At 42.6% G+C, this 19,140-nt stretch overlaps 1 protein-coding gene across 1 annotated transcript in view; it reads right to left on the reverse strand.

Moving 5' to 3' along the window:
* Positions 1-14,836: 14,836 nt before the first annotated feature.
* Positions 14,837-19,140, reverse strand: part of LOC112661659 (uncharacterized) — a 28,346-nt gene continuing 24,042 nt past the window's right edge. Inside the window, exon 3 of the mRNA XM_035709198.1 lies at positions 14,837-15,061. Coding sequence (XP_035565091.1) covers positions 14,879-15,061 — 183 coding nt within the window. The 3' untranslated portion in view covers positions 14,837-14,878. The remainder of the gene's footprint in view (positions 15,062-19,140) is intronic.

Below are 19,140 nucleotides of genomic sequence, written 5' to 3' on the forward strand. Positions count from 1 at the left end.
CAAGCTGGTTTTCAGTTTCCCTCCCTCTTCCTAAGGCTCTCGTCTCCCACTTCCCAGAAGGAAGGCATCCCTGCCATCTACCCTCAGCCTAACTAAAGTGCCCAGTCTGGGCAGCCTGGGTGGGTCAGCAGTTTGGCGCAGCCTTGGGCCCAGGGCATGATCCTGGGGTCCCGGGATAGAGTCCCATGCTGGGCTCCCTACAGGGAGCCTGCTTCTCCCTCTGCCTGTGTCTCTGCCTCTCTCTCTCTTTCTCTCTCACTCTCTCTCTCTCTGTGTCTCTCATGAATAAATAAATTAATCTAAAAAATAATAATAAAAAATAAAGTGCCCAGTCCCCAGGAAGGGATGGGCGGGGGGTGGGGGGTGATCCTGGGGCACCAAACAAAGGGACAAAAGGAGATATCCGTGCCTGCAGTGAGAATGTGAATGACTAATGACAATATAGCCAGTCCTGATAAATCGGGTCATTTCCCATGCATTGTCTTAAGCAAAATTAGAGGACCTAATTGAATTGCTCATTACTAGCTCATTAAAGTTCATTTAATAAAACATCACTAAATGATTTCTGACATATTATGCTGAAGGAATTAAAAGAATTGAACGGTATCCGTGTGATAAAACTCCTTCCAGACCATCTACTGATCTAGGTGAAGCTGGTCTCTCAGAAGACACATCCTTTTTATAATCATTATTAAAATAAAAAAAATTAAAATAATTATAGATTCACCGGCAGTTGTAAAGATAATACAGAGAGATCTGATGTACCCTTCACCCAGTTTCGCCCAGTGATTAATCTTATGTAGGTATAGGACAATATCAAAACAGGAGGGATCCCTGGGTGGCTCAGCAGTTTAGCACCTGCCTTCGGCGGCCCAGGGCGTGATCCTGGAGTCCTGGGATCCAGTCCCGATTGGGCTCCCTGTAGGGAGCCTGCTTCTCCCTCTGCCTGTGTGTCTGCCTCTCTCTGTGTCTCTCATGAGCAAACTAAAAAAAAAAAAAAAAAAAAAAAAAACAGGAAACGGACGCCAGTGCAATGTGTGTGTAAAGTTCTATGTCATTTTCATACTCGCGCAGATTCACATCACCACCACCACAATCAAGGTCCAGAACTATTCCCTCACCATGAAGATCTTCCTTATACTGTCCCCTGACGGTCACATCCACCCCTACGACCCCACCATCCTCAACCCCTGATAACCACCCGTCTGTTCTCCATCTCTATAATTCTGTCATTTCAAGAATGTTATATAAATGGGATAATACAGTATTTTACTTTACCACATTGGCTTTTTTTTTAGTATTCAGGATGCCCTTGAGATCCATCCAAGTTGTCACATGAATCCAATTTTTTTGTATGCTGATGCATACATCTTTCTACATGAAGAACAGGGCTAGAACTGATGCCAAAGCCTGATTCATTCTAGCAGTAAGTAATTTTTATTACCAACAAGATAAACTCAGTGTCACCAAAAAAGCATCCATCTCATGAAGATAGGGACTTTTGATAAAATTACTTTTTATGTTTAATAGCTGTCAATATTTTTGTTCTTTTGGGACACCTGGGTGGCTCAGCGGTTGAGCATCTGCCTTTGGCTCAGGGCCTGATCCCAAGGTCCTGGGATCGAGTCCCACATCACAGGGAGCCTGCTTCTTCTTTTTCTTCTTTTTTTTTTTTTTTTAATTTTATTTATTCGTGAGAGACACAGAGAGAGAGAGAGAGAGGCAGAGACAGAAGAAGGCTCCATGCAGGGAGCCCGATGTGGGACTTGATCCCAGGACTCCAGGATCACACCCTGGGCTGAAGGTGGCACTCAACCGCTGAGCCACGGGGGCTGCCTAGGGAGCCTGCTTATCCCTCTGCCTATCCCTAGAGGTCTCTGTCTCTCTCTCTCTCTGTCTCTCATGAATACATAAATAAAATCTTTATTTATTTTTTTTAATTAATTAATTATTTATTTATTTATGATAGTCACAGAGAGAGAGAGAGGCAGAGACATAGGCAGAGGGAGAAGCAGGCTCCATGCACCGGGAGCCCGATGTGGGACTCGATCCAGGGTCTCCAGGATTGCGCCCTGGGCCAAAGGCAGGCGCCAAACCGCTGCGCCACCCAGGGATCCCTAAATAAAATCTTTAAAAAATATATTTTTGTTCTTTTAATCAATTAAATACTACTGACCATTGTAAATTAATCCAAATTAAGGAAGATTTAGACCTTATAACTTATGATCACATGAAATGGAAAATATTTCAATTTAGATAACTTAATTGGACAGAAATAGTAGGTGATCAACAGAAGGTCTTCAAGCATGTTTTAGGAAGAATTCTGTAGGGGATATGGAATAGAAGTATAATTTGAAGGGGGAAATGGTGCCAATTTCTGACTGGTAAAGAGATGGTTCAGTGCTTTGTAAATGGACAAAGATGGATTTTTTTTTTCAAAGATGGATTTTAAATCTCTGGGGTATTTAGGTTCCATCAGACACATTTGTGAGTGATCCTAGAGGCTTGTTTTGTGGTAAGAACACCTAACATGAGATCTACCCTCTAAACAAATTCTTATGTGTACAGTACAGACCTGTTAACTACACACTCAACAAAGTGATTTAAGAGTTTTACTTGGAAATGTCAGTATCTCCAATATGACAGGAATTACATCTTTTGCAACAACCTAACATGAAAAATGGTTTTTAGGGACACCTGGGTGGCTCAGTGGTTGAGCTTCTGCCTTCAGCTCAGGTCATGATCCTGGGGTCCTGGGATTGAGTCCCACATCAGGCTCCCTGCAGGGAGACTGCTTCTCCCTCTGCCTATGTCTCTGCCTCTCTCTCTGTGTCTCTTATGATTAAAAAAAAAAAAAAAAAAAAAAAAAGTGGAACTAGAGATGGCAATCCAAGGGTTGGGGAAGCCCTGGATGGTTAGGAGGGGAGGGCAGGGGAGGAGGGGTGATGGAGGCAGGAGTTTCCCACAGCTTATATTTAATTGATGGACCTCTGGCAGGAGATGGATGGGGGAAGGGGAGCCACTCATATGAGAGACCATAGAGTAGAAAGGCCAACCTCTAGATGGCCAGAGAGCAACATGGGACACAGTCACCATCAAAGTCCTGACAGTGATCCTCTGAGGGACACATGTGTCATCACTGTGTCACAGATGAGAATACTAAGGCACATAGAGGTTAAACTATTGTTGGAAGTTGCATAGCTGGGAAGCAGGGGAGCAGGGTATGGGCCAAGCCATCTGGCTTGAGTTGGCCCTTGGATGCTCCATGCTGATGCGTGGGGCACAACACCCCCTGGTGAGGCAGAGGCATCACCAAAACTTCAACTAGGTCTCCTACAACTCTACTCCAGCCTGAAGGATGAAAAGCCAATTAAGCAAAAGGTGGGGACCTGGGAGCGAGGAGCGATGCCCGGGAGGAAGAAAGAACTGGGGCCAGGATTCTAAGACGGACAGCAAAGGGCACCAAAGTGGCGGTTGGTCAAATGACTTCCCAGTGGACTCTGCCTCCCTGACATTGCTGGGAGCTATGGAAGGAAGCCCAGTTCAGTGATGAGGCCCAGAGGCCCTGAGCGGGTTGGGGTGGGGTGGAATGGGGTGGGGGTGGGGGTGCTGGAGCGAGGCAAGCCCACCCTGAGGCAGCTCCTCCCTGAAGACAGCATCCTGGCCACACACCCACTTTGGAAGCAACTGGGATTTGGTTTTGTTTTGATTCTTTTTTTCTTACTGGGGTAAAATAGGCTCAACATAATATTTACCATTTTAACTATTTGTAAGTGTACAATTCAGTGGCATTAAGTACATCCACCGTATTTTACAACCATCACCAACATCCATCTCTAGAACATTTCATCATCCTAAACCCGAACTCCATACCCCTTAAACAACTCCCCGATCTCCTGTACCCCAGCCCCTATAATCTCTATTCTATTTCTGCGTCTCTGAATCGGCCTATTCTGGGTACCTCGTCGTAAGTGGAGTCATGCAGTGTTTGTCTTCTTGTGACTGGCTTATTCCATTTAGCATCACGTCTTCACGGTTCATTCATGTTGTAGCATGTAGTGTAAATACCTGGCATTAAGCTTTTGATGCTGAGGCATTCATTTTAAAAGACATTCCTTTTGAATAAACATGTTGCCAGCTATATGACAGGGCTATGAGCAAAACGACCAGAGGAGCTGGGCCTCCCTACCCATGATGCTCCTTTTATGGAAACCCTGGACTGCCGAGATACCTGGCCACTTGAGTGACCCTGCCTCCACTCTCCTGTGCCCCAATTCCTGCTCTGATGCTTCAAATTAGCCACTAGACAGCCCACCCTCTGACCCTAATATAGGCAGAGCCCCAGGTCCATGCTCATCTCTCAGCACAACCGACAGAACATAATGTGCATCAGAACCTCGTTTTTCTTAAGGTACGGATGTCTCTTCTTCGCCTCTCCATTCACCTGTTGATGGACATTTGGGCTGTTTCTACGTTTAGCTATTGTGAATACCATTGCTCTGAATGGTGCACAAGTATCTGTTTGAGTCCCTGTTTTCAGTCCTGTTGTCTACACTCCCAGCAATGGAATTGCTGAATAATCATGGTAGCTCCAAGCGAAACTCTTTTCCACAATGGCTGCACCATTTCCCATGCCCACCAGCAATGCACAAGGGTTCCTGTTTCTCCACATCCTCGCCAATACTCCTTATTTGTGGAGGTATTTTTTTTTAAGGTTTAATTTTTAAGTAATGCTTACACCCAATGTGGGGCTCGAACTGTCAACGCTGAGATCAAGAGTTGACTGTTCTACTACCTGAGTCAGCCAGACACCCCTCCGTGGGGAGGTTTTTGGGCTCTTCACATCAGCCTGTACTTCAAGGCATTGGAATGAGAACCAGCAGTGGTGAGGTCCTTGCTTAGGGATCCATCAGCTTCGCTGAAGAGATCAGAGAGCCCCAGGGTATTTCTTATTGCATCTCCCTGTTCAATGCACTGGCACCTGGCTCCTCCTCTCTGGCTCCACAAAGCTCAGCAACACTGTTTCCTCTTCTTGCCTCTACTTAACCCTCTCTTTGCCTCTATTATCATTACCAGTCTAATGGGTCTTTACTATCCCTCTCTGTATCCCTTATCCCTGCAGTGCCACTTTGTAAATAGATGCTGTGTTAAAGTATTTCCACAATTCCATTTGAGTGTGCCTTCAGCTTAAGAAAGCTCTGCCCATGGACAAAGGCAGAAAGAGGTCACAGGACTGAGGTGTTTCTCTTTTATTAGTCACTAACATGTAGCGTTGTTGATGTCAGTGAGATCAAAGAGAGAAAATGGAGCCATGTGGATTGGAGAGTGGGCTGGCTCTCTGTGAGTTCTGCCATCATTCATTTTTCTCTCCACCTGCTGGAGCATCACGAAGATGGACTCAGAGGGGGCTGGTGAGCGTGAAGGAGAGATACATTACCATGAGATAAATTCCCCCAATCTTCGGGCAAAGTGGAATCAATTTTTTTCCATGCAAATTAAATTTTTTGAAGCTTTTGTATCTTTTAAAATATATTTATTTTTTTAAGATTATTTATTTATTTATTCATAGAGATGCAGAGAGAGAGAGAGAGAGAGAGAGAGGCAGAGACACAGGCAGAGGGAGAAGCAGACTCCAGGCAGAGAGCCCGACGTGGGATTCCATCCAGGGTCTCCAGGATCACGCCCTGGGCTGCAGGCGGCGCTAAACCGCTGTGCCACCGGGGCTGCCCTATATTTATTTATTTTTAAGTAATCTCTACACCCAACGTGGGGGCTCAAACTCACAACCCCAAGATCAAGAGTTGCACGCTCTTGCAACTGAGCATCTTTTCAGGTGTCTGTGGCCATCTGTAAGTCTTTTTAGGAAAAAATGTCTATTTGTGACTTGTGCTAATTTTTAATTGGATTATTTGGGGTTTTTTGGTGTTGAGTTTTAGAAGTTCTTTATATATTTTGGATATTAACCCTTATCGGGTATGTCATCTGCAAATACCTTCTCCCATTAAGTAGGTTGTCTTTTTGTTTCGTTGATGGCGTCAGCTGTAGAAACATTTTTCTAGATACATCTCCTTTGGCAAGGGAAACAAACGCAAAATAAAACTATTGGGACTACACTCAAAAAGCTTTTGCATGGTGAGGGAAACCATCAACAAAACAAAAAGTCAACCTATTGAATGAAATCAACCTTTTTATCTGTTGGTGAGAATCCCTGGCTTGGTGTGGAATCTTTGAGATCTAGAAAATGTGGCCAGGCTGATTCCGCCATGAGATCAGCAAATTTATTTATTTAATGAAATAAACATATTTATATAAATCATTAATACATTAACAAAATAAATCAGATTTAGTTAAAGTCCATTCTGCCCCACATTTTGCTGAGCTCTACTTAATAATTCACAAATAGACCATTGGTTTATCCTATGTTGTTGGTGCTTAAAAAGATAAACTCTGTTTAATAGGCTGATTATGGGATTTCTCAGCAGCCCCTAAAGCCAGATGGCTCCATGCAAGACAACATCCAGGATCCATCCTCAGGAAGTTCCTCTGGCCTGGTGGAAGCTCCTTCCCCAGGCCTTTCTGCCTCTGCATCCCTGAAGCTATAGCTGCTGAAAGTAGTGTCAACAGATGTCATGTCCTTTGATTCCATCTGTTTCTTTATTTTAAGTTGTTTTTTTTTTAAGGTTTATTTATTTATTGGGGGGAGGGGCAGAGGGAGAGAGCATCCTATGCAGACTCTGCATTGATTGTGGAGCCCAATGCAGGCTCAATCTCATGACCCTGAAATCATAACCTGAGCTGAAATCAAGAATTGGACACCCAACCGACTGTGCCACCCAGGCATCCCAATTGTTTCTTTTTAAAAATCTGGAGATTTCACATAAAATCTGATTTTCTGGATTCTCTTACAAAAATGCATAATGGGCAGCCCGGGTGGCTCAGTGGCTTAGGGCCACCTTCAGTCCCGGGTGTGGTCCTGAAGACCCGGGATCGAGTCCCACATCAGGCTCCCTGCATGGAATGGAGCCTGCTTCTCCCTCTGCCTGTGTCTGTGCCTCTCTCTCTCTCTCTCTGTGTCTCTCATGAATAAATAAAATTTTAAAAAATGTATGATGTGGCAACACTAGATACCATATTCCCACAAGGTAAGAGTTGACTGGAATAGATTATCACTACCATGTGTTTATTTTTTGTTTTGCTTGTTTTTGTTTAATTTAAATTAACATATAGTATCTTCTTAGTTTCAGAGGTAGAATTCAGTGATTCATCAGTCTTACATAACACCCAGTGCTTATTACATCACGTGCCCTCCTTAATGCCCACCACCCAGTTACCCCATCCCCTGCCAACCTCCCCTCCAGCAACCCTCAGTTTGTTTCCTGTGATTAAGAGTCTCTTATGGGGCAGCCGGTTGCTCAGCGGTTTAGCACCATGTTCGTTCTAGGGCATGATCCTGGAGACCTGAGATCGAGTCCCATGTTGGGCTCCCTGCATGGAGCCTGCTTCTCCCTCTGCCTGTGTCTCTGCCTCTTTCTCTCTCTCTCTCTGTCTCTCATGAATAAATAAATAAAATCTTTTTTTTTTTTTAAAGAGTCTCTTATGGGGGGCAGCCCGGGTGGCTCAGCGGTTTAGCGCCACCTTCAGCCCAGGGCCTGATCCTGGAGACCTGGGATCGAGTCCCTCGTCGGGCTCCCTGCATGGAGCCTGCTTCTCCCTCTGCCTGTGTCTCTGCCTCTCTCTCTTTCTCTGTGTCTCTCATGAATAAATAAATAAAATCTTAAAAAAAAAAAAAAGAATCTCTTATGGTTTGTCTCCCTCTCTGATATTCTCTTGTTTTATTTTTCCATCCGTTCCTCTATGTTCTTCTGTTTTGTTTCTTAAATTCCACATATGAGTGAGATCACTTAAGAATTGACTTATTTCACTTGCATAATACCTTCTAGTTCCATCAATGCTGTTGCAAATGGCAATATGTCTTCTTTTTTGGTGGCTGAGTAATTATTTGTGTGTGTGTGTGTGTGTGTGTGTGTGTCTACGCACACTACATCTTTTTTATCCATTCATCTATTGATGGACACCTGGGCTCTTTCCATAGTTTGGCTATTGTGGACAATGCTGCTGTAAACCCTGGAGGGCAGATGCCCCTTCAGATCACTACATTTGTATCTTTGGGGTAGATACCTAGTAGTACAATTGCTGGGTCATAGGGCAGCTCTATTTTTAACTTCTTGAGGAACCTCCCACTGTTTTCCAGAATGGCTGCACCAGTTTGCATTCCCACCAACAGTGTAAGAGGGTTCCCCTTTCCGCACCCTCACCAACATCTGTTGTTTCCTAACTTGTTAATGTTAGCCACTCTGACTAGTGTGAGGTGGTATCTCATTGTGGTTTTGTCTTTCCCTGATGCTGAGTGATGTGGAACATTTTTTCATGTGTCTGTTGGCCATCTGTATGTCTTCTTTGGAGAAATGTCTGTTCATGACTTCTGCTCATTACTTGACTGGATTTTTTGGTTTTGGGGTGTTCAGTTTGATAAGTTCTTTATAGATTTTGGTGATTCCATCTATTTGGATTCTCCTTGGACACTAGTCTTCAAACTCTTCTATTCTCACTTCTCAAGGTACAGTCATTATTCATGAAGAGTTCCAAGGACTATGTCTTGATGATATTAAGGGAAAGCAGTAGATATTTTTCCTCCATCATTTAGATTTCAGTTTGTCAAACAAATTACTGCTTTTGGTGACAAAGAAAAGGGAATGAAGTCAATGAAGGAATTAATTAGGCATTTATTCATTCAGTGGATTCCCATTGTAGGCACTGTGATGGTTAATTTTATGTGTCAACTTGGCTAGGCTATGGTACCAGTTGTTTGTTCAAATACAAGTTTTGATATGACTGTGAAGGTATTTTTAGACTTTGAGTAAAGCCAGTTACCCTACACAAGATGAATGGACCTTATCCAATCAGTTGAAGACCTTAAGAGAAAAGACTGAGGTGTATAGAAGAGGAACCAGTTCTGCCTCCAGCCTAACTGCAGACTCAAGACTGTAACTCTTCCCTGGGTTTCCAGGCTACCCTAATGTTTCAGACTTGCCAGCCTACAGAATCATATGAGCTAATTCCCTAAAATCAAGCTCTTAAAATCAATCAATCAATTTAAAGAGATTTCTTAAAATCAATCTCGTTTTCTAAAAGATTTTTATTTATTTATTCATGAGAGACACCGACAAAGAGAGGCAGAGACATAGTCAAAGAGAGAAGCAGGTTCCCTGCATGGAGCCCGATGTGGGACTAGATCCCGGACCCTGGGATCACGCCCTAAGCCAGAGGCAGATGCTCAACCACTGAGCCACCCAGGCATCTCTTAAAATCAATATCTCTTAAAATATATGCGTGTATGTGTGTGTGTTATGTGTGTGTGTGTGTGTGTGTGTGTGTATACATACATACTATTGTTTCCCTGGAGAACCCTGACTGATACAGCCCTTCTGCAGGATAATAACAGCAGACTCTGCTTTCTCAGGAACTTAATTTTATTTTATTTTTTATTATTTTTTTATTTATTTATTTTTTAAATTTTTATTTATTTATGATAGCCACAGAGAGAGAGAGGCAGAGACACAGACAGAGGGAGAAGCAGGCTCCATGCACCGGGAGCCCGACATGGGATTTGATCCCGGGTCTCCAGGATCGCGCCCTGGGCCAAAGTCAGGCACCAAACCGCTGCGCCACCCAGGGATCCCAGGAACTTAATTTTAAAGACTACGTAAAAGGCTGGATTTTAGTTGGCAGAATTACCCTCATGAATCTTAAGTTCTCAGTAGGGGACCATCTTAACACAGTATGCTGATGAGTGACATATTAGCTGTCCAAAATAGTTCTCTTCCCTGACACCAGAGATGAGCAGATTGCTATTTCTATGTTCATTTTCAATTGAGCATCAGCTAAAATAATCGCTTGAGGATACAGGGCCTTGTTATATCAAACATAAGTACCTAAACTACATCGAACTTAAAAGTTTCTGCACAGCAAAGGAAATAACAAAGTGAAAAGACAACCTACTGAATGGGAGAAAAATATGTGTAAATCATTTATCTGATAAGGGGTTAATATCCAAAATATATAAAGAACTCACACAACTCAATAGCAAGAAATCGATCATTTAAAAATGGGTGGAGGATCTGAATAGACATTTTCGCCAAGAAGATATACAGACATCAGATGACCAACAGACACATGGAAAGATCCTCAGCATCACTGACTATTGGGGAGATGCAAATCAAAACCACAACAAGCTATCACCTCATACCTGTCAGAATGACTAGTATCAAAAAGACAAGAAATAACAAATGTGAGTGAGGATGTAGAGAAAAGGGTACCCTTTTTGGTATAGCCACTATAGAATTAGTGCAGCCACTATAGAAAATAGTATGGCAGTTCCTCAAAAAATTAAAAATCGAGGGGCGCCAGGCTGGCTTACCTGGGAGAACATGCAATTCTTGATCTTGGGGTTGTGAGTTCAAGTCCCACATTAGTGTTAAAGCTTACTTTTTTAAAAAGGTGTATTTTGGGGCATGTTGGCTGGCTCGGTAGAAGGAGTGTGTGACTCTTGATCTCAGTGTCTTGAGTTTAAGCCCTACACTGGATGTGGAGCTTACTTAGAAAAATTAAAAATAGTACTACTATCTCATGCAGCTATTCCACTTCTGGGTATTTATTCTAATAAAATGAAAACACTGGAATGCCTGGGTGCTCAGTGGTTGAACATCTGCCTTCGGCTCAGGTCATGATCCCAGGGTCCTGGGACTGAGCCCCACGTCAGGCTCCCCACTGAGGGAAGAGCCTACTTCTCCTTCTCCCCACCCCTCGTTCGTGGTCTCTCTGTCTTTCATAAATAAATAAAATCTGTAAAAAAAAAAAAAAAAAAAAAGAAAGAAAATGAAAACACTAATCTGAAAAGATATATGTGCAACCCCATGTTCCCTGCAGCATTATTTACAATGGCCAAGACATGGAAACAACCCGAGTGTCCACTGATGGATGACTACATAAGAAAACATGGTATACAATGAAATTCTGCTATTTGTAACACATGGGTGGACCCAAGGGCATTAAGCAAAGTGAAATAAGTCAGAAAGGCAAATGCCATATCATTTCACTTATATGTGGAATCTAAAAAACAAAACAAACAAAAAAACAAGCCCATAGATCCAGAGAACAGATTGGTGGTTGCTGGGGAGACAAGTGGGCCAGGGGAGAAACAGGTGAAGAGGAACAAAACAGTACAGTCTTCCAGCTACAAAACAGAGAAGTCCTGGGGATATAAGGTACAGCACGGTGACTATAGGTAATAATACTGTGTTTCATATTTGAAAGTTGTTAAGAGAGTAGATCTTTAAAGTCTTCACCAAAAGAAAAAAAAATTTATAAGTACATTTGGTGACAGATGCTAACTAGAAATCTAGTGATCATTTCCCCACATAAACAAATATGGAATCATTATGTTGTACATCTGAAACAAATATAACATTATATGTCAATTATATACCTCAATAAAACTTTTTTTTTTTTTTTTCCCCAGAGAGAAAGCAAGCACGTGGTGGGGGGAAAGGAGGAGCAGAGGGAGAGAGAGAATCCCAGGCTGCCTCCATGCCCAGCACAGAGCCAGACACAGGGCTTGGTCTCATGATCTGAGCTGAAATCAAAAGTTGGATGCTTTACCAACTGAGCCACTCGGGCACCCCAAGAGTGAAGAGATTTTTTTGAATCTAAAGGAATAAAAATTGATTCCATACCTGCTATGGGTAAAGTACTGTAATGAAACAAAGGTGAATAAGATGTAGCTGCTCTCTTCAAGGAAGAGAATCTAGTAAGAAAATTAAGACACAGGTAGTACACAGGCCCACATTTTGGTGTGTAAATGCCATTACCAACTAAAAGAAACCCAGGATTCTTTGAAAAAGACCAAACTCAGATCTTTGGCAGGGAATGTAGGAGAGGAGTGAGATCTCTGCCATGGAAAGCAAGAGCAAAGACCAGTAGTGTCCTGTCATGAAAACTCAGAACTAATCTGATGGAGTTCCCAAGGCTCCAAGCTGAGAAAATCTGAGTATCAAAACCAATACTGTACAACCTAAATGTCCACTAATGGATGAACGGATAAACAAAATGTGGTACATACATACAACAGAATATTATGCAGCCTTTAAAAGGAAGGAAATTCTGGGGATCCCTGGGTGGCTCGGTGGTTTAGTGCCTGCCTTCGGCCGGGAGTGTGATCCTGGGGTCCCGGGGTCAAGTCCCGCGTCGGGCTCCCTGTGTGGAGCCTGCTTCTCCCTCTGCCTGTGTCTCTGCTTCTCTCTATATATATCTCTCATGAATAAATAAATAAAATCTTTAAAAAAAAAAAAAAAAAGGAAGGAAATTCTGACAGATACTACAACCTGGATGAACTTTATGCTAAGTGAAATAAGCCAGTCACAAAAAGACAAGCACTATGTGATTCCACTTATAGGAGATACCAGAGTAGCCAGATTCACAGAGAAAGGGAGTAGAATGGAGGGTACCAGGGGCTGGGGGAGGGAAATGGGGAGTTCTTGTTTAATGGGTTTAGAGTTTCAGTTTAGAATGATGAGAAAGTTCTGGAGATGGATGGTTGTGATGGTTACATAACAATGTGAATGTACTTAATGCCACAGTGGCATTTAACTGTGGTATATCTTACCACAATAAAAAAAAAAAAAAGTGGCACCTGACTGGCTCAGTCAATAGCGCATGGGACTCTTAATCTTAGGATTATAAATTCAAGCCTCACACTGGGTGTAGAGATGACTAAAAAATAAATAAATGAATGGATGAATGAATGAACAGAAATAATTACAGCCAGGAATGATGATCTGGAGATGGACGGTGGTGTTGTTTACATAACAATGTGAACGTACTTTTTTTTAAAAGATTTTATTTATTTATTTATGAGAGACACAGAAAGAGAGGCAGAGACATTGGCAGAGGGAGAAGCAGGCTCCCCATGGGGAGCCCGATGTGGGACTTGATCCTATGACCCTGGTCACGCTATGAGCCGAAGGCAGATTCTCAACCACTGAGCCACCCAGGCATCCCTGAACATACTTTAATGCCACTGAAGTGTACACTTAAAAAGGGTAAATCTGTGCTGTGTATATTTTACTGCAATTAAAAGGAAAATGATACTTAGAAATTATTATCACCAGGAAAGAAGTTCTCTTAATCTAATAAATACACTATAAGGGTGAAAAAAAGACTAATAACTTTAACTGAAACAAGGGATTATATAAAAAACCATGAATAGAAAGAAAACATGTGTGAATGGAAGTCATATGAATTTATGCTCACCTCCACCAGAGGCAAAGATAACGGAATGAAATTCCAATATGTGTTTTCTCCAGCTCCATGGGCAGTTCACTCCATTCTGACACTATGTATCTGCGACACTATCTACCTGCGGATAGTGTCAGATCCCATAGGTTAAGGGCTCAGTCCCCCTAGACTCCCCCTCCCTCCCCCCACCCACACCCTTCAGATGCCAATTGCAAGTCAAAGTTGTTATCTATGCTCCTGGTCATTGGCTATTAACTGGAGGATCCCACAACTCCCTCCTTGGGCTGCATTAACTTGCTAGTGAGGCTCACAGAATTGAGAGGAACATTTAACTTACTGGGTGATTGGCTCATTATAGAACAGTATAATCAGGAACAGTCAGATGGAAGAGATGCAGAGGGCAAGGTCTGTGGGAAGGGGTGCAGAGCTTCCATGACTTCTCTGGGTGACTGTTCTCCTAGCATCTCCATGTATTCACCAACCTAGAAGCTTTCTGAAACCCATTCTTTTGGTTTTTTATGGAAGCTTCACTACAGAGGCATGATTGATGAAATCACTGATTGGCAATTGATTCAACTTCTAGCCTCTTTCTCTTCCCCAAAGGTCAGGGGATGAGACTGAAAGTTTCAGCCTCTAATCATATATCTGTTTCTGGCAACCAGCCATCATCCTTAAGGGCTTACAAAAGTCACTGTGTTAACATAAGCTCAAGTGTGCCTGAGAGGGGCTTCTTCTGAATATCAAGACACCTTATCACTATTGTCACTTAGGAAATTCCAAGGGTTTTAGGAGCTCTGTGCCAGGGCTGAGGACAAAGACCAAATACATATTTCTTATTATAAATTGCAACATCACAGACATCTTTAAGGAGAAGTGATGGAGTGTGTCTGTGGGAGGAGCTGTCCAGGCAGAGCAAGGGGCTCGGAGCAAGGGGTGTGGCTGAGGAACATCACAAGGCCCACTTGGCTAGAAGCAGGAGGGGGTAGTTCATGAATAAGAGATGGGGCAAAAAAGCTGCCCAGTGGGAAGACAGGAGGTGGGACATGAGTTCCTGTGGGCCCTTTGACACGTGTTCAACTTCCTGCTGAATGCAGCCAGTAAGGCTGTCGAGCAGAAAGGAGATGCTATAAACTTAAAAAAATGCAAATAAAGTGTCAATGAAAATGTGAGGTGTCACAAACTCTCACAACACAGCTGCAGTTGCATAACCAAGTTCATCCAGCCTGGAGGGAGGGGCCTCAGAACACAGAGAACTTAAGCATGTGCCTGCCCATCATGCAACAAGTTCATGCTTGCACAGGGACATAAAGGAATATGTATGACTTGGTAGCAAAGTCTATTAGGATTCTCCAGAGAAACAGAATCAATAGGCTGCACACTGCCTGTGTGCATATGTGTGTGTGTGTGTGTGTGTGTGTGTGTGTGTATATATATATATATATATATGCACACATATATAATATATAATATATATACACATATATAATATTTTATATATATATATATATAATATAAAATAAGGAATTCACTCATGTGGTGATGGAGGCTGAGAAGCAGGCAAGCTGGAGAACCAGGAGGGTTGATGTACGTAACAGTTGGAGGGCAGGAGAGGATGGATGTTCTGACTCAGAGATTCAGGCAGGAAAAGTTCCCTCTTATTCAGTCTTTTTGAACTATTCAGGTCTTCAGTTGATTGCATGAGTCTCACCTATATGGGGAATGAGGGGACAACTTCCTTTACTCAGTCTACCCATTCAAATGTCACTCTCATAAAAAAACAAAACAAACCACCACCACCAACAACAAAAAAAACCCTTTACATACAGTCAGAATAATGTTTGAATAAATGTCTGGGTACCCCAGGGCCCAGTCAGGCTGACACATAAAATTAACTATCGGGAAAAATAAATAAATAAATAAATAAATAAATAAATAAATAAATAAATAAATAAATAAATTTAACTATCAGGTGGCTCAGTGGTTTAGCACAGCCTTAAGCTCAGGGCGTGACCCTGGAGGCCCAGAATCGAGTCCCACGTCGGGCTCCATGGAGAAAAACCCGGAGGGCTGGTGTATTCTTTTTTTTTTTTTTTTAAAGATTTTATTTATTTATTCCTGAGAGACAGAGAGAGAGAGGCAGAGACACAGGCAGAGGGAGAAGCAGGCTCCATGCAGAGAAGCAGGCTCCATGCAGAGAAGCAGGCTCCATGCAGGGAGCCGACATGGGACTCGATCCCGGGTCTCCAGGATCACACCCAGAGCTGCAGGCGGCGCTAGGTGATTCTGGGGACACCTGGATGGCTAAGCGGTGTGGCGCCTGCCTTCAGCCCAGGGCGTGATACTGGAGTGTCAGGATTGAGTCCCAGATCCGGCTCCTTGCATGGAGCCTGCTTGTCCCTCTACCTATGTCCCTGCCTCTCTCTCTATGTCTCTCATGAATAAATAAATAAAATCTTTAAAAAACAATACAAAACAAACCCCAAAAGGTGATTCTGCACAAGTAAGAAGGACTAGCTGGAAAGGAGAGAAGACAGAGGCAAGTGTTGTTAACCTTTCCCATGCCATGGATTCCTGCTCTGGATAATGTTCCTAAGTGCTGCTATGGTCTGGTTGGTTGTGTCCCCCACAAATTCATATGTTGAATTCCTAACGCCCAGTGTGATGGTAATTAGGAACAAGGCCTCTGGGAGGTGGCTTAGGTCAGGAGAGAGGAGCCCCTATGAATGGGATTAGTGCTCTTACAAAAGAGACCAACCAGGCAGTGCTCCTAGCCCCTTCCACCATGTGGGGATGCAGCCAACAGAAAATGGCTTTCATCAGAACCTGACCTTGCCAATCCCCTGATCTCAGACTTGCAGGCCCCAAGAACTCTAAGAAATAAATGTCTGTTGTCTATAAGCTACCAGCCTTTAGTATTTTGTTCTAACAGCCCAAACACATTAAGACAAGTGCAGAAAATAAGATACACAGATTTACAAAGGAAATATTGTTGAAATCCTAACAGCAAAACGTATTTAAAATCTGATATGTAATATAGGGGCTTTCTTTATCAATACAATGAATAACTAGTGGTGAGTCTAATAACTCTTAGGATATCAAAGGAATGATGAATGTAAATAATATTCTGTGTCAGTTGTAATGTGATATAAAACATCTGGAATTTCCATGGGTGACACAGCCATTGGTACTGTTATGCTTTGTTGTCTCATTCATAATTGAAAAGAATAATGAATTTTACTAAGAGGTTGGTGAAAATATCAACCTAATTGCTTTCTCAGCCAAATTTAGGACCCCCTGAGTTCTATCCAAGGATACCCTGGGGACACCAGGTAAAGACTCCTGAGCTTGAAGCTGTCTTGTTTACCCTGAAAATCGATACAGCACCGATGGGTGTATTTTTAGGATCTTGCCAAAGTCAGGGAAGACTCCGTTTTCTTTACAAAATCTGAGTTCATTAACATATTCTTTGGGGTGAGACAGTTTGGAGTAGGATACTAACGAAGGCTCTAAGTATCTCCCCACAAGTGAGTTATTAATTATACAGAGTAAAAATACTCTTATAGTGGAGAACTATCCCAGACATAATGTTGACCACCACAGCAAGTGTCCAATACTCAAACACTAACAGGACAAACTGAAATCATGTTACTCCAGACCAAAATGTGGAACCAGAATAATCTCAAGGAAGCAATCATATAAACCCCAATTGAGGGGCCCTCTAAAAAATGAGGCATTTGTCCTCTTCAAAAATGTACATGTCGACAAAGTAAGGCGGAGGAGTGCTTCCAGATTATGGGAGATTAAAGAGATTTGACAATTGAATATCTTGCTTAATCCATGGTTGGAGCCAAGTCTGAGAACAAAGGTTTATAAAGGATATTATTGGGACAATCAGCAAAATGTGACTATGAGAAATATATTAAGCAACAATATTATATTAATTTCTTGAATTTGATGATTTTTCTGAGATTATACAAGAGAATGTCTTTGTTCTTAAGAGATATACTCTGAATTATTTAGGTGCAAAGAGTATATAATTAGTCTCAGTGATTCAGCAAAAATGTCACTACATAAGATAGATGTCTCTCTTTATATATGTGTGTATATATATATATATATACATATATATATATATACACATGTATATCTGGACGTATACAAATATGTACATATATGGAGAGAGTGTTAATGAGCAAATGGGCCAAAAATGTGAATGGATGGAAGATATAGAGAAAATATATATGGGGATGTGTGATTCAGGATAATACCTAGAAGTGATATTTCTAGGTCAAAGGTAAATACTACATACTTTTGTTAGATATTGCTTTGTTCCCTTCATCAGGGGATGTACCATTTTGGATTTCCACCAGTCAAGTATGAATATCCACTTCTCCACTTGCCACAGAGTAGTTTGTCAAGATTCTGAGTTTTTGTCTTGGTGACGGTGCACTGTGGCTTCAATGTGTGTCTTGTGATGTGCACAGAGCTTGCACTCTTTCACCCGATAAGTGGCTCCTAAGACATTCTATCAGAGAAATGGCTTCCACTCAGGTTCCAGGTATTCTTTCAACCCCAATCCCTTTTTCCTCCCTGTCTAGACAGATAAGCTTAGTCAGATTGCAGGAATGGGGTCCTCACGGTCATCATCATCATCATCATCATCATCATCATCATCAAATTTGCCTAGAATGAGAGTGGGCACTCGATACATTTGTGCCAGTGGTGCATTTGCATAGAACTGGACAACTTGCCCAGACATTTTGCTTCCATCTCAATCTGCACAGCAATCTCTTCCAGAGGGCACACAGACAACACCCTCCTCCTTGAGTGGTGAGGAAAAGGAGGTTTAAGGAGATGAAGTGGCTTATTCAGCCAGCAAGTGGAGAATACAGGACTAGAGAGCACACATTCGGATTCCTAGTAAGTGCCTGTAAAGTTACAGAACAGTTCTCAAGACTACCTTCACTTCTGACACCCAGAGCAAGTCTAGGGATCCCCACCCTAAGCTCCCCAAGTTCAAGAATTCACAAGAAGGACTATCAACACTTGCTGAAACCTATTATACTTACTGTTCTGATTTATCACAGTGAAAGGATACAGATTAAAATCAACCAAGGGAAGAGATGCGTCAGGTAGGGCCCAGGAGAGTTCCATACATACACAAAGCCTCAGCTGTCCTCTCCCAGTAAAGTCGTGGAGAGTGTTGATTCTTAGCAACAATTCATGACAATACGCATGGACTATTGCCAACCAGGAAAGTTTACTCAAGCCATGAGTGCGGAGTTTTTCTTGGGGCTCTTGGGATCTTGTGGACACGGTTGGCTGCCCACATGGCTGACCTCGGTCTCCGGTCTATTCAAGGCTGAGCCGATACGACCTGACCAAAGCCCTCACTACAAATCGCATTGTTAGACTATCTGGCATGACCCAAGACATCCAAGTAAACAAAATCGCTCTTATCAGGCAGCACATTCTCAGGGTTTAGAGATCACCCCCTGGGGGTTCAGGAAAAAGACCAGATCTCTCTTTGGGCAAGGTTAAATCTTTATTGCATAACGCCCTTCCCTTGTAATCCATTACAACAAGTGGAGTACCTGCACCTCTCAGCCTCAGCAGCCGCACAACTTTGATGGAGAAATCCCAACCTGGCTGCGTAGCAGGACTGGAAAATGGAAACTGAGCAGAGCAGAAGGAAGGAGTGGCATAGGGGAGCGCAGAAGTGAATTTAACAACGGCCCTCTGCAAAAAAAGCAGTCGATTCTGGTGATTGAGAATTTGCGTCCCATA

The sequence above is a fragment of the Canis lupus genome, chromosome 31 (genome assembly GCF_003254725.2).
Source record: "Canis lupus dingo isolate Sandy chromosome 31, ASM325472v2, whole genome shotgun sequence".
In the NCBI taxonomy this organism is placed as follows: domain Eukaryota; kingdom Metazoa; phylum Chordata; class Mammalia; order Carnivora; family Canidae; genus Canis; species Canis lupus.